Below are 16,654 nucleotides of genomic sequence, written 5' to 3' on the forward strand. Positions count from 1 at the left end.
AACACCCTGTATACAGGGTGAGATAATAACACCTGCCATTTGAAATAACTTATTGTAAAGCTTGTGTGTATGTATAATAAAGGAACAAAATTTAATTTTAATCCATGCTTTTGTAATTAACATTTTGATGGATTTTATCAATTTTAATCATACTTTTGAATTTAACGATTCGATCCATTTAGAAGATAATTGATAATATACAATAATTTTGAATACATTACATATGTTTGTCTAGATAATTCTACTTAGATAATTCGTTCCCTCCTTTTTCAAATCTTTCTACTTTATTCTACTTTAATTCATTTTATATTCATTCGTAACTCTAAAACAGTAAAAAATAATAACAATTAAATTCTACATCAACAGTCTCATTCATCTGTATTTCTTTCAAGTAAATTATGTATAAAATTTGGCTTACTATAGTTATCTATCGTATTGCTCTCAAAACCAAACAAGGAATCTACATTAATTCTATTTTAATTTCTTCGTATAATTTCTAACTTTTCAATCCCAATTTTAGAATTAGTGAAAAATGCTCTTTTACTACATACAGTTCGCAACATTTATAGAGAATGTCTGTAAAACGTTAAATCTTTTTTCCACTACACAACTTTCGATTTTTACAAGAATAAAGTTTTGTTAAATATTTTAAGAACACCCAGTGTATATCTCACAGTGTAGAATGGGAAAGATGGAATACAGAAAAGAGGAAAATTGAGCTAGAAGTATGATGCATAAAAACCAATTCAATACACCTTGTACAATGGAATAACTTCAAAATTTCAATATCAGACTCCGTCGCTTTGAAATCAGATCTAAATCAATATGATATTCAATACTATACTCGAAGAGATATGTATTATATATATATATTTTACAATGGCAACACACGTCGTTTGCCGAGCAGAGAACATATCTATGAATTCGTCTACGATATCAGTATTTCACTCCTGAATTTTTTTAATAGTATCAACAACTGTTCCAAGTTTTGATCAGAAATAATTTTTAATTACTTAATGCAATTTCAATATCTATTACTACAAAATTTTATGTAATATCAAATTATAAAATAGATTTATTATTAAGTCATACAATACATCAAATGTAATTACTATACAGGGCGGTCTATGCAACTTGTGTACCTCTATAACTTTCAAAATATGAGTTGTACGAAAAAATTTTGTATATAAAAATTGCATGGTTTAAAGAGGTATATTATGTAGTGGATTTATTTTTTTTATAGGTGAAGGCGTTTCGGAGATTTGAAGGTCAACTTTGCTTTTTTAAATACTGTACTTTTTATACCAAAATATGGAAGAATATCAAATTCTGAGTGAAAAAGTGTTGATCTGTATTAATTAAATCTTATAACTGATGAGTAATTTCACTTTATTTCTTGACATTTTTCTTCGCGTAATATTAAATTGGAGACTCAACCTTATCAGAGAATTCTGCAGAACAGTGAAAATTGTCAAGAAATAGAGTGAAATTACTCATTAGTTATTAGATTTAAGGCTAATACAGATCAACACTTTTTTCGTCCTTTAATATTCTTTCATATTTTGGTGTAAAAAGTATAGTATTTCATTTAAAAAAACAAAGTTGAAATCTTCAAATCTTTGAGACAAATTCGCCCTAACCTAGACCACCCTGTATAAAGTTACTTATCGAGACTATAATTAAACTTAGTACGCGAATCTATGTCACATCTTGGCCGAATTGTAGTTCATTTAGAATCTAATATTTCATTATTAATTTACAATATCTAAAAAAAATTAAAAATTACAATTTTAGATCTTTAACGGGACTAAAAATCCACATTGCTTTTATCTTTTACAATATACATCCGACTGAATTTGTCAATTAAAATAATAAATTGATTTTTATCCGGACTTCATCGATATCGAGAAATTAATATTGGACAAATGGTTTCGACAGTAACGATATCGACTGGAAATTAAATAGATTTAACCAATTCGTTGGAACGACGAGGGATCAATATTGTAATAATATAACGATTAAAAATCGTGGGCGGAAATAATAACTGATACGAGTAGAGTTTCAAGTTGAAAAAATGAAAATTTGTTCGGTCGAGAAGAGAACATAAATGACGGGGCGCGAGATCGCGTTGTACATAAATATTGTAAGCGTATGAACAGATTTCGTGCTCGAGTACCCAAACGAAATATATGACAGGCCGTTACGGCCCTGGTCGTGCCGAGAATTTTCATTCCATTCAACCGAGAACATCCCGAAAGGGATGTTGCAACGTGTAGGGTCTTGTGGCACGCAACATTGAGCTTTTTCTAATAGAGCGCTCGAGTCTCGAAACTGACTTTATCGGAGTATAGAGACGACCATAACAATTGCGAGCTAACCTTATGCTACGCAGATAAGGAAGCAAAAAAAGACGGTGTCATACGAAAGATCTACTGACCGTCGTTTTACGAGTACCGAAACTTCGGAGTGTAACTTTGCAATCACGTACGAAACTTTCTGGTCAGATACATGGGGCTTCAAAGAAAAATGGAGAAGACGGATTTCCCACAATATCAGATTGAAGTAATAGAACCATCACGCCATTTACAATCTTTGATTACAATGTTACCTGGCACGAAGATAAGACAGAAGAGGAGGGTATATTTTTATTGTCAAATTATATTACGTAGGATAACAAAACTTTGGAGTGTAAATTTGCAATCTTGTACGAAACTTCCTGGTCAGATGTATGGGGCTTCAAAGAAAAATTGAGTAGACGATTTTCCCACAATATCAGATTCAACAAGAACCATCACCCAATTTACAATCTTCGATTACGATGAAACCTGGCACGAAGATAAGACAGGAGAGGAGGGGATATTTTCATTGTCAAATTATATGACGTAGGATAACAAAACTTTGGAACGTAAATTTGCAATCTTGTACGAAACTTCCTGGTTAGATGTATGGGGCTTCAAAGAAAAATTGAGTAGACGATTTTCCCACAATATCAGATTCAACAAGAACCATCACCCAATTTACAATCTTCGATTACGATGAAGCCTGGCACAAAGATAAGACAGGAGAGGAGGGTATATTTTTATTGTCAAATTATATGACGTAGGATAACAAAACTTTGGAGTGTAAATTTGCAATCTTGTACGAAACTCTCTGGTCAGATACATGGGGCTTCAAAGAAAAATGGAGAAGATGAATTTCCCACAATATCAGATTCAACAGGAACCATCACCCAATTTACAATCTTTGATTACGATGAAACCTGGCACAAAGATAAGACGGGAGAGGAGGGTATATTTTCATTGTCAAATTATATGACGTAGGATAACAAAACTTTGAAACGTAAATTTGCAATCTTGTACGAAACTTCCTGGTTAGATGTATGGGGCTTCAAAGAAAAATTGAGTAGATGATTTTCCCACAATATCAGATTCAAGTAATAAGAACCATCATCCAACTTACAATCTTTGATCACAATGTTACCTGGCACGAAGATAAGATAGAAGAGGAGGGTATATTTTTTTTGTCAAATTATATGACGTAGGATAACAAAACTTTGGAGTGTAAATTTGCAAACATTTACGAAACTTTCTGGTCAGATACATGGGGCTTCAAAGAAAAATGGAGAAGATGAATTTCCCACAATATCAGATTCAACAAGAACCATCACCCAATTTACAATCTTTGATTACGATGAAACCTGGCACGAAGATAAGACAGGAGAAGAGGGTATATTTTCATTGTCAAGTTATATGATGTAGGATGAGTCGTTTATAAAATTATATGTCGTAACTGAGCTTGATTATGGTAGTATTAAAAATTAACCATTTTGTCACTTGCCTTGAGGAATCCGACATAAATAATTATTTAAGCGGAAATTCGTTAATCATCGTCTTCTTCTTCGCATGATAATTCATTAGCAAAATAATCATTCGAGAAACCAGCTGGTAAATGTGACGGTAAAATATATACAAACATAAACAATTAATTACGACTCTCCAATATATGAACGTTAAATTGTTTAATCACTCTGGTACATCAATTCACTCTTTTTTAAATTGCAGTTTATCATATATATATATGTATATATATGTTTTTTTTGTTTTAAAAATGAATAAAAAGCACGATAATATTTTCTTTATGAGTCAATCTTAAATTATAATATACCTAATATAAAATGTTTCAAAGGAACATTAAAAAGAGAAAAAGAGCAATCAAAAAGTTGTTTACATATTTATAATTTTCGTAATATAGTATAAAAGCATTAACTTTAAAAGAAAACATTAAGAAAATACCTTTAGAGCAAGTTATACGCCATTTTTAATGAAACTAATTTACTCCTCTGAAACCACTCTCTAAAAACCATTTTTTAAAATTTGTTGACGGTTTATGAACACTTTTCACAATATGAAACTGCGTAACGCTCTTAAGAATAATATGAAAATATTTATACATCTTCGTCAACATTTTTGTAGAAAAAATTGCTTCTTCTTTTTGCGGTTGAATCCGTTTTTTCGTTACTAAAAATGTTACATATGTATTAATGCTTACATATTTACACGATAAAGATTAATATTTTTAAACGATAGAATTAGAAAGAAAGAAAAATTAGTAGGTTGTTGTTTTGTTTTCGTGTACGATTCTAAGAATTGTTAGTTTTCGCTTTGTGCAGTAATTGTCTTATGTGAACGTCACTCGTTATTCAAAGTTGATTAACCCTCAATTGACCGTCATTGTCGCGTCACGCTGGAATTCGTTGTTGCTAAGAAAATAACGCGAAATGCACGAATCTTGTGTGCAACATGGACGCGCGAAATCGATTTCGAAGTGCAAAAACATTTGTACTCCAAACCGTCTAAAAATTCTCTCGGGAGCGATTCAAGCTCGAGCAACCAATGCCGTGGGATCTGGCTAACGAAGCTTGCAATTAAGAATTTTTTTCAAACCCACAAGTGAGCGAAACACATTTTAAAGGAACTCATAGTCACATTATGACGTCTGGAGATTTATACTATCGCTCGAATGTATTTTTTTAATTGCGGAGCTCCTCGCCAGAATTTTTTGCTTTCATTTCAAACGTAAAACACCCTTTTCCGCGTATTACCACAAATTCGGTCTTTTAAATTTCATTACGTTGAAACGACAGAAATTTTTTAAATTAATTTCATTCTAAATTTATCAAAAGTAAGTAAAACTGTGGTCGATCTTCCTCTTCGTTTCGAAACTTTATATTGTACTTTGTTTCGCGTCTCGACATAAAGCTCGAGCAGCATTACTGGTGTTTTGTTAGTGACTCAGGAGAACTTTAAATATCTTGGCGGAGCAACATTCATTTAACCTTTTCATTGACTAATCATCGTCTTGCGTCGTAAATAATCTGAAACTGAAACTTCATACTTTTGTCGGAAGTGTTCGTTGCTTAATGTTGTATTTTATATGAGGATTTCTTTGATATTACTTTATTTAGCGTTAATAACGTTTAAATAATTCATACATATGATTACGACATATACATATGTATACAGGGTGTTCGGTCACCCCTGGGAAAAATTTTAATGGGGGATTCTAGAGGCCAAAATATGACGAAAATCGAGAATACCAATTTGTTGATGGAGGCTTCGTTAAAAAGTTATTAACATTTAAAGTTCCGCCAGTACTGAATTTTTTTCTCGAAAATGCGCAAGATTTCGGGGGTATGTCTATTCACCAAAAATGATTGTAATTGACCCCCGCAACCGAAAATAATTTTTTCAGAACGATTTGAAACTTTTCAATTTCGCCGAAAAATTTAGGCATCTACCCCCTGTCAATTTTCCTTAAAAACTAGTTTTTGATTTTTAATAATTTCGCTTGACGTCCTACAGAAAAGTTGTTTAATACTTTTTTGTAGGTACCTATGGGCTCTACTTCAGAAAAAAGTTTCATTGAAATATATTCACTATTATAGGAGTTACGGCTGTTTGAAAATTGAACCATTTTTATGGAGTTTTTCTAACATTACGGGGTCAAGGAACAACCTTTCCAATATTTTTATAATTGTTACATATTCTACACTAAAATACGCGACGTTTGGCTTTTTGAACATTAAAATCGTCCAATCCGTTCAGAAGTTATGGTGTTTTAAAGATTCGCATGAAATTTACGGGAAGCATTTTTGGCCTGAAATTATATTTTCGGTAAGGAATTTTTTTCTCGAAAATGGTTAGGATTTCTAGGATATGTGTATTCATCAAAAATTATTGTAATTGATCTCCGCAACTAAATATAATTTTTTTATAATGATTTGAAATTTTTTAATTTTGTTGAAAAATTTCACACATTCTCGAATTTTTTTCTAGAAAGTGGGTAGGATTTCGGGGGTATGTTTATTCACCAAAAATGATTGTAATTGACCCCCGCAACCGAAAATAATTTTTCCAGAACGATTTGAAATTTTTGAATTTAATTGTTAATAACTTTTTAACGAAGCCTCCATCAATAAATTGGTATTCTTGATTTTCGTCTTATTTTGACCTCTGGAATCCCCCATTAAAATTTTTCCCTGGGGTGGCCGAACACCCTGTATATGTAATTCATTTGCGGATAATTTATTTTAAAACAAATTGAAAGAGAATTTTAAATTAAAATTCTTGAATATATATATTTATATATGTCAATAAAATTATCATTTATACACGTATATAATTGTCTAATCAACCTGGTACATGAATTTTATTCGCTCTTTTTAAAATTTCAGTATATGTATGAATATAAATTCCATATAAATAGAAACTTCAGTAAACAAGGTGGCCATTTCATTGTACAGAATCCTCGTTTGCAATAAATTATTACTAATGATCGTTGACGGACCAAGGGAGGAGAGATGCTGCAGGAGTTTGTATTCCCCACATCCTCCATTGACCAGAAAAATCTAACATTTGAATTTTAATTGCTCCAAGCAATTTCCTTATTCGTTGTCAAACATTCAATTTTTATTTAGAGTTTCTGGGGGTTAATTCTCAAAATTTCGAAATTTTTCGAGATTTTTTTTAGCACTCTCTTTCCCTTTGAACTCCTTCAGATCCGCCACTGGTTACAATGAAAGATAGATTATATACGACAATGGAAAACGATCAAAACGATAGCTGAATAGAGAAGAATTGGCAACCGAATCACATTCCGACACTATCATTTCACCCGAAAAGAATAATGGCTACGCGCAGGATCTATTTATTACAGCTTCTTACGACTCAGAACGACAATCATAACGGAAGTACATTGCAAACGAATTCAAGAAATGCGTTTAAAATTAACAGAACGAGAACTTATATCCTACATAACGAAGTAAAAAATTTATGGGCTTGAATAAGATTTTATCGCATCCTCCACGTTTTTCAGATCACTAAAGATTTCTTTCGAAGACAAAAAATCGCCTCCCTATCTAACAGATTCTTTAACCATTTGGATCAGTTTTTACCAAATACATACTTGCAAAATGAAAAATCTGTAAAACTTAATTTTTATTAACCCAAAATAAGAATTATTTTATAAGTTATTATATAAATCTCCATTTATAAGTTAGTTCATTGTTGCGGAGAAATGTAAACAAATTATACGAAAATTATTTTCACCAAATACAAGATGGTTCTTAGTATGTATAAGTATTGTAGGAATGTACTGAGGATTCAAAAACAACGAAACAAGTTTGTATACAAGCATGTTCGATACGATCTTTACTTTCATAAGAAACGTTCAAAATTCTCACCTGACAAACACAATCCAACGTAAATTTTCTATCGTGTTAAAGAAATCTTGACATGAATATGATGTAAAGATTTTTTGATGCATCGATACATTTCAAGGTTAAAAAGTTCATTGTTCCTCGTGAAAAATACAACGATACAAAAAAATCCTGACATGGATCTGATGTGAAGATTTTTCAATACATTGATACGTTTCAAGGTTAAAAAGTTAATTGTTCCTCGTGAAAAATACGATACAAAAAAATCGTGACATGGATCTGATGTGAAAATTTTTCAATACATCGATACATTTCGAGGTTAAAAAGTTAATTGTTCCTCGTGAAAAATACAACGATACAAAAAAATCCTGACATGGATCTGATGTGAAGATTTTTTGATGCATCGATACGTTTCAAGGTTAAAAAATTAATTCTTCCTCGTGAAAAATACAACGATACAAAAAAATCCTGACATGGATATGATGTGAAGATTTTTTGATACATCGATACGTTTCAAGGTTAAAAAATTAATTCTTCCTCGTGAAAAATACAACGATACAAAAAAATCCTGACATGGATATGATGTGAAGATTTTTTGATACATCGATACGTTTCAAGGTTAAAAAATTAATTCTTCCTCGTGAAAAAAACAACGATACAAATTGTTGGTTATAATTCTCATATACTAAATGTATGACACAAATATGAATAGAACTCGGATATTATTGAAACATAAAAACTATTGACTTCGATATGAAATCATGTAAAGTATACACTTGTAGAAACTTTTTCAATCCTAAACATAACCTTATAATACTTCCCATATATTAAAAGAGTCTCGTGTGCATAAAATTTAAAGAGAATTATCAATGTGAAATGTTAATCGCTAAAACTAAAAAGTATGACAGCTTTACAATCCTAAACATAACCTTATAATATTCTCCATATATTAAGAGTATCGTGTGCATAAAATTTAAAGAGAATTATCAATGTGATATGTTAATCGCTAAAACTAAAAAATGACAGCTTTACAATCGTAAACATAACCTTATAATACTTTCCATATATTAAAAGAGTATCGTGTGCATAAAATTTAAAGTAAATTATCAATGTGAAATGTTAATCGCTAAAACTGAAAAATATAACAGCTTTATAATTTGTATTTTAATTGGTAATCCACAATAGGGATTACTTAAATTTGCATACTTTTGAAATTCGAAGAAAAAAAACGGCGTTCCATGCGCACGACAACACATTTTCGCACAAGACAGAATTCCCGAATGAAATATTTCCATTGAAGATACGATAACGTTCGAACGTGACTCGTTATCAATTTCCGTCGCGCATATTTAATACATATTGCATAACCGCAAACACGGATAATTTATTACCAAAATTCGTTACTCACCGCCGTTCTTGACGTCCTCCTTCGCTTCATCCCCTACCGACTGAACACTCTCCTTGCTCGTGTTGCATCCCATTTTCACTCTTATACCTTGTCCTTTTCTATATCCCTTCTATTCTCCAATTGCAAACGCCCACCGTTAGTCGCGACACTCGCTGTATAATTCGCGATTACGATCGACTAAGTGCTTTCCTCGTTAACATCGAGTCGTCGAATAAAAGGCCGGGTATAAGAAACTCCGTGCACTAGAAAAATACCGAATTTTACGTCGACGATGTAATTCGTTAATGGGAAAAATCACAGTACGGTGTTTTCGGGGTTCCCGAAAATTTAGTTTTCCTCCTGGCCAGAGGTGAACGACACGGCGTGGTACCGGCTTACGTAGCGGCTCGTCAGGACGAAAATACAAATGACTTTGTGGGGTTGGTTTAATTGGACGTATCGTAAGTTTTGATCTGTGACGCAGTCTCTTCTCGTTACGAGATTTGGCCGGTTAAAAAAATATGTATTAAAATACTATTCGAAAGCTACTACCGGCGAACACTAAATGCTAATCTACGACTTTACCACGAACACAAGTCCCGTCGACGTCGCGAGACGTACTGACACTGGCGACGACCCTGCCCTTGCGTCGCGACTACGCGAGTCGATATATATTCCTTTACGATCTTTGTGTGCGTATACATATATATAAGTATATATATATATACATGCATCTGCGTGCGCGCACCAATAACAGTGTATACATTTACGGCGGAACGTGCACAAACTCGGTTTAAACGGTACGAAACCGATCGAAAGCCGCGAGCACGTTCCGACGGGTCACACTTTTCGCGAATCAACAAACAAGTAATTTTGACTCGTTCATTATGCATATTACCGTCTAATTGAATGAGCGCCACTCCCAACACTCGTATACCATCTGAGAAGAATACTTTTGGCCGAGCTTCGATCGATTTCATAAGCGGGATACTCCGATGGTCGCTAGACCGCTGGCAGACAGGCGCCAGCTCTTGCATTCTTCTCGTTTTCTGGAACAAATATCGATTTCGCCGTTTTGATAATCCTCCGCGATTCAGTACCGTTGATGATTCATATTTCACAGACAGGAAGCGTATTTGTCTGCGTTTCGCAGTCGCGTGACTCGTATTAAGAATTGTGCCAACAAATAACCGACGGTATTTTCAACGCTTCCTTGGTACGAACGACTTTAACGAAAAGGAGAGTATGGAGGATAAAGAACGGGAGCAATCGATAACATATTTAAAAAGAGTATTTATTAAGTATAGACGATCAATATTGTATTTAACATTGTTTAATAGATGCTTCGTAATAAACGATAAAATATCGCTTTATCGTGTGCACAGCTTGTAGAAAATATGGAACGTATACATTTCACATGTCGGAAGTGCTCCATTTGTAAGCTTCTTCTTGACGAGCTACCATTGCGTTTTGTGTTTCGAACCATCGTTTCTCGTAACCGTTACTTCTGTCGACCCCGTCCCACAGATGACCGGGTTTAATACCAAAGCGATTTGGCATAAACGATCCCTCGTATGTTGGTCGTTCTTAAAATATAATCGTGTGTTAATAAAAATAATTTTTTTTCATAAAAATAATAAATTTTAAAAAACGTATATTACCTGGTTTTCTCTTTCCCTCTTTAATTTGTTTTTGTTTAATGTATTCCAACATAGGATCGCCTTCTCTTTCTTGTTCCCTGAGTGTCCTGTCTAAATCAGCATCATCAGCATACCTTGCTAGTGGCTTACTCATTTCATAAAGATCGTCTTTTAATTTTTCTTCACGATCCTCTACTTGTTTTAACCTGACATAACAAATATATTTTTAGAATTTTCCTTAAACATATATTTTATTTTACGATTTGCTTCCCGAGTTACTTACCCTTTTCCCCATTTAGCATACTTCTCGTCCAGTTCTGCTTGTCGCTTTTGTTTTTCACGCTCTTCGGCTGCTTCCGCTTCTAAGTTACGTTTCCTACCAGTTTTAGTATCTCGTACAATTGCAGCCTGACCAATTCCGGTAACTTCTTTACTGAGCTAAAAATGATGAGTGTAATTACTTAATTTTTCTTAACATAACCTCGTAAAAAGATAAGAGAAAGTTTTATTTGCATACGTTTTTGAAGTGTTCGGCTTCTCGTTTTTTATATGCTTCTGTTTCCTCTCTTAATGATCTTGCATCTTGCAGACCTGCAGTCTTTCCATCTAGTGTTTTCTTCATTCGATTTCCCTTATCCCTTTTGTCATCTTTATGGTTTATTTCTGATCTCTGGCTATTGCTGGCATCTTTTATGGATTTTTCCTTTCTGTAAGAACTTTCTCTGTGCGACTGATGTTTAGAATCATATTCATATTTATTGTTCCATCTGGTTTTGGACTTATTAACACCTCTATTGTCCTCCTTAGATCTACTTCGACTTCTATCTAATTCTCTATTTTTTCTGCGAGGCGGACTCGCATCTAAATCATATCTTCTATCTGTCCTGGAACTCTTATCAAAATTTTTATGATTTCTGTTCTCCCTGTGTGAAGATGCATGAGAATCTCTATATTTATGTTGTCTAGGTGGACTTAAGTCATCGTGTCTGTTTCTTCTAGAGTCAAAATTCGAACTTTTATGCGTTTTACTTTGTTCCATATGTTTCTCGTGTCTTCTTGGTGGACTTAAATCTGAATCAGAATCTTTTCTTTGTTTTGCAGAATTTAAATTTGAATCTCTTTTGTCATGTTCGTGTTTTCTACTTCTTCTTGGTGGGCTAAAATCTGAATCATAATTTTGATTTTTTTTACTTCTCGGTGGACTTAAATCAGAATCCGAATCTTTTCTTTGTTTTGCAGAATTTAAATTTGAATCTCTTTTGTCATGTTCGTGTTTTCTACTCCTTCTTGACGGACTAAAATCTGAACCACAATTTTGATTTTTTTTACTTCTCGGTGGACTTACATCAGAATCAGAATCTTCCCTATTTTTTCGAGGCGGACTCATATCCGAATCACTTTTACTCTGAACTTTCTTACTTCTCTGAGATCTATGTTTTGTACTTTTTTTAGGTAGACTTGAATCTGAATCATAATTTTTAGGTTGCCTAGGTGGACTCAAATCAGAATCAAATTCTTTGTCTCTTCTTTTTGCTTTCTTTTTCATTTTACTAGACGGAATATTTGCTTCTGAATTGCTGTCGCTATCGCTATTACTCTGGGGAATCTTATGTTTAGAATTAACGTGCTTTTTAGATTTTCTTCTGGGTGGACTTAAATCATTATTCTCGTCACTATTTTCTTCTATATTTCTTTTACTCTTTTTCTTTTTAATGGACTTGTGTATCCTTGGAGGAGACAAATCGTTGTTTGAGTATTTCTTTTGTGTTCTTGGGGGAGTTAAATCATCGTCACAATCATGTGTAACTTTTTTGGATTGTTTGCTTTCTTTGTCTTGACTTGTGATAGTTAGATCTCCATCTTCATTGTCAGCTACAATTTTCCATCTTCTTTTATCTGCAAAATCAACTGGTCCACGTTCATCCACTATACCAGCAATTTGAGGTGCATCTTCAGCAGTGATGAAAATATCAAATTGACTCTCATCGATTGGTCTCATATTCTTCAGGTCTATGTCATCATCAATGATTTTTACTCTGAAAAACACATCTCAAAATTTGTCTGAAGAAAGGGACAATCTTCGTTACATAATTTACTATTTTCAAAAATTGTTAAAAGTCGATTGTTAATTTTATAATTTGCTTCGAAATCACGGTATTCCCTTTCTCGTTTATCTTCGGTACAACTATATCACAGAATCACAGAATGAAGGAAATGGCGATAAATAAATTGTTTCGTTTTGGAATTCATCATACAAAAGTTTCTAAATATTTCAATGTAAAATTCCAGGAAGATGTGCGAAACAATCATTATAACCTAAAACACAAGGGTGTCCTGTTGAAACTGTCTAGAGACAGTATGATATTTGCAAATTGAAACTTACGTTTTTACTCCCACTTTCAGCTTTTTCTTTTTCTTCTTTTTCTTGTCGCTGCCATCTCCCGAAGACAAATACTTCTTCAAATATTCTTTTTGATTCACTACATTCTTTTCCATCTTTACACTGCGGTTACTAACGCGCAACTACGTATTTATTGAATATTTCGTACCGCGAACGCGCGAGGGCACTGTATTCGCCATTTAAATACTGCGCATAAAAATAATCGAAATATGGTACAATTCATTTTAAACTTTATGATTTGTATTTTTAATAGTTCAGTTTGAAGTACTGAAGATTTTCAATTGAAAAAGTTTAACTTTTATAATCTATAAGTCTAACCTTTCTCATTTTATGATATTATTTGCCTAAATGAAATTTGTTCAAAGGAAGGAGATATTTGAATAAACAAAAACATTTGTCTAAAGATTTATATACATATCAATAATGATTTTATCAAAAAAATAATTTTACAATTTATTAGAAATTCAACGATTATTGCGTTTGACAATATTTTTTTTATTTAGAAGAGAAAGTAATCCAATTTCAAATATGTCTCTTTCATACGTAACAAATTCTAAAATTATTAAATATTCTGTCAGAAGAATAAAAATTATTTTATGTATTTAAAAGCGAAAAGAATACAGATTGGACGCTTTGTAGTAGAGGAATAGAATTCCTTCGATCGAAAATCGATTTGAATTGTCCTTGGCAATCAATTCTTTTGTGCTTAATTATTTAAAGCTTTTACTTTCACATTGTTCCTTGAACTCTTATGACTTTTTAACTAGGTGCAATATCGAAAGAAAAGGATGGATTGATAATATATTTTGTTTAACCGTTTTCTGTTTTTATTTTCTTATTATTCTTAACTAAATTAATATCGAAAGAAGATGGTGTAGAATAAAATATTTTGTTTAACTACTTGTTAATGTTACTAATTACTTCCAGAATTAGTATAGCTCTTTATCCAAGTGTATGGGATATTCTGTCTAATAATTTCACCTGTTTGCATTTTTGTTTTACTTTCTTAGATAAATATTTACGTTGAATAAAGAGGATTTAATATAAAATTAACTTTTATCAGAAACACATTTTAGATTAACACATTTTAGTTCGATATTACACGAAATGGATACATAGAAAAATAGGTTTGGGAGGGGGGGAGTGCAGCAGTGGGACATAGGCCTCAATTTTTTCAAATATTACAATAAATTTTTACAAATACATAACGAACAAATTATTTTGGACTTGCTAATGTTTATTCAATTATTTAAATCATTTTTTAATCGTTGATTTCACGTATATTAATTAATCACTTGCAAAACCAAGATGTGAAAAATTCATTTTTCAAACACCTTTTGAAAAATTTGCTTTTTCTAAAAATATTGGCACTCAATGTCTCTGCTATTTCGAATTGTAAGTGATAAGCATTCCTTCAACAGTCTTACTTGTTGATCATCCGTCAATCGATGCAGTACCCAATTGTGTATTTTTAAAAATACTTTCAAAAAATCGTTGACACTCTTTCCATTTCACTGAAGAGAAGATTCGAGCTTTTTGAACTGCTGTCTATAGTTTGTACATTTTCACGCGACATCCAAAAGTTAAAAGCTCCAGACGAAGAGGAGTATCTGGAAAAGAGCTATGCTTTGGAATAAAAAGCAATTTTCTATCGATATCCTTTAACGGATAATCACATAACTCTGCATAACATTTTTTTTACGCGATGGTCTCAAATTTTTGGCAGTGTAGTTCTATCGAAATCGATTGCAGTATGAAAGGCTGTAGAATGCAACGATACAATAGAAGGCACCGAACGAGGTGGCAGTTATCAACATGGGTCCATGAACAATTAAAACGAGCATTAATCGTCAAAATCTTTCATACACGCGCCGGACATCTCATGAATGTCCCAATATTCGCTTTAATGCCCGTGCATTATACAGGCGGAAAGTACTAGCTAGTTTTCATTGACCGGTTGGTTGCCAGTGAATTCGCGCATCGAACGACCTTATCAACAGGGTGCATCTGGCTCCAGATACGAGGAACAATCCAGTATGCACCGTGTCACGCGAAGCTTATCAATTTTATTCATCAACCACGTGCACTGTAGGGTTGGAACTATACGAATACTTTAATCATAGACAAGGTATATATTATAAATCGAATATTTAATCCTCGTCTATCGGATAATTTTTGAATAAAGGTAATGACTTTTGGGACCAAGTTTAGATCTCTGATGAAAGTAAATTTGATATTTTCAAATCAGATGGTTGGGTATTAGTATGGAGGAAACGCAATACCAAATTGGACGTAAAGAATCTCCAAGCTACTGTCAAACATGGAGGTGGTGGAGTCTGTATATGGGAGTGTATGTCCTCATCCGGACTTGAGGAACTAGTGTTCATTGAAGACTCAGCAGATGCCAAAACTTATTTAAATATCTTTAAAAAAAAATTTAAAGAAAAGTGTAGAAAAATTAATTGCCAGCAAACTTTTATTTTCAGCAAGATAATGCATTCGTCAATGGATTGTTTACAACACAACATACATTTTAAGAACACCTCCCCAAAGTCCGGATCTTAACCCAATTGAAAATATTTGGTGTCAATTGGAAGAAATATTCGTAAACCATTTGGACCCATGCTTTGGATCCTTCAAAGTTGTCAATTTTTGGTTTTTGATAAGTACTTTTGTAATAAATTTGTAAAAATGACGATATCAATAATTTATCTTAGATAAATTAGAAACATTTGTATCAGAAATAATAAAATTTAGACACTGGCCAAAATAGACCCGGGTCTCGTTACACTAAATTCCGTAAAAGTAGGTACTAATGAGTAAAGAGAACAAAATAAAAATTCAGTTTTATAACGCGAACCATTTGATTTCACACGTAATAACTAATTACGTTATAACTCAAAAACTATTATCTTTATGAGAAAAATCAATAGGGCATGAAATGTGTATTTTGACGAGGTCTACAACTTTTATCTAAAGTATTTTTCAAAATTCCCATTATTTACGGATATAAATAAAAAAACTATGATTTTTATGGTTTTTTTTATCAATTTTCACTATCATACTCGTAATCAGTACGTCAAGAATCCAGAGTATAAAAAAAATCGAAAGTATGTCCTTTTTGGAAGTTCATCCAAAATATGTGTAGATTTCAAATCTTTGGAGTGTTGTTAGTTCACAAAAATGAATGGTATTCTCAAATAAAAGTTAGTCGCGTCGCCACAGTGTTCAAAAACTGCGATTTAGACGCGAAAAAGTACAATTTTTGACCATCTCCAATCATTTTACTTTAAATGCCATTAAGTTTGTAAATTCTTGAGGATCTTCATTTAAAACATTATTTATCTCTAGAAAATTGATCAAAATTTATTATGATTGTAAATACAGGTAATCAAAAAGAACCAATTTTAGTATGCAGTTATCGTAAGTTTCTGGAATAGAAATATGTTTAGATTTCGAAGCTTTGGAGTGTTATTAGTTCACAAAAAAGAAATGGTGTTCTCAAATAA

At 32.6% G+C, this 16,654-nt stretch overlaps 2 protein-coding genes across 2 annotated transcripts in view; both read right to left on the reverse strand.

The window, feature by feature from the left end:
* Igl (IQ calmodulin-binding domain containing protein igloo) overlaps positions 1-9,724 on the reverse strand; it is a 317,128-nt gene extending 307,404 nt beyond the window's left edge. Inside the window, exon 1 of the mRNA XM_076763873.1 lies at positions 9,126-9,724. Within this exon, the coding sequence (XP_076619988.1) occupies positions 9,126-9,198 (73 nt within the window). The 5' untranslated portion in view covers positions 9,199-9,724. The remainder of the gene's footprint in view (positions 1-9,125) is intronic.
* Positions 9,725-10,377: 653 nt separating this feature from the next.
* LOC143341180 (uncharacterized) lies at positions 10,378-13,286 on the reverse strand. The gene is made up of 5 exons (XM_076763903.1): positions 13,128-13,286; positions 11,262-12,780; positions 11,028-11,182; positions 10,766-10,950; positions 10,378-10,690 (listed from the first exon to the last, which is right to left on the reverse strand). Exons 1-5 carry the CDS (start codon positions 13,238-13,240, stop codon positions 10,518-10,520), a joined length of 2,145 nt encoding a protein of 714 aa, XP_076620018.1. The 5' UTR covers positions 13,241-13,286; the 3' UTR covers positions 10,378-10,517.
* Between the last annotated feature and the right edge of the window lie 3,368 nt (positions 13,287-16,654).

Source organism: Colletes latitarsis, chromosome 4, assembly GCF_051014445.1.
Source record: "Colletes latitarsis isolate SP2378_abdomen chromosome 4, iyColLati1, whole genome shotgun sequence".
Lineage (NCBI taxonomy): Eukaryota > Metazoa > Arthropoda > Insecta > Hymenoptera > Colletidae > Colletes > Colletes latitarsis.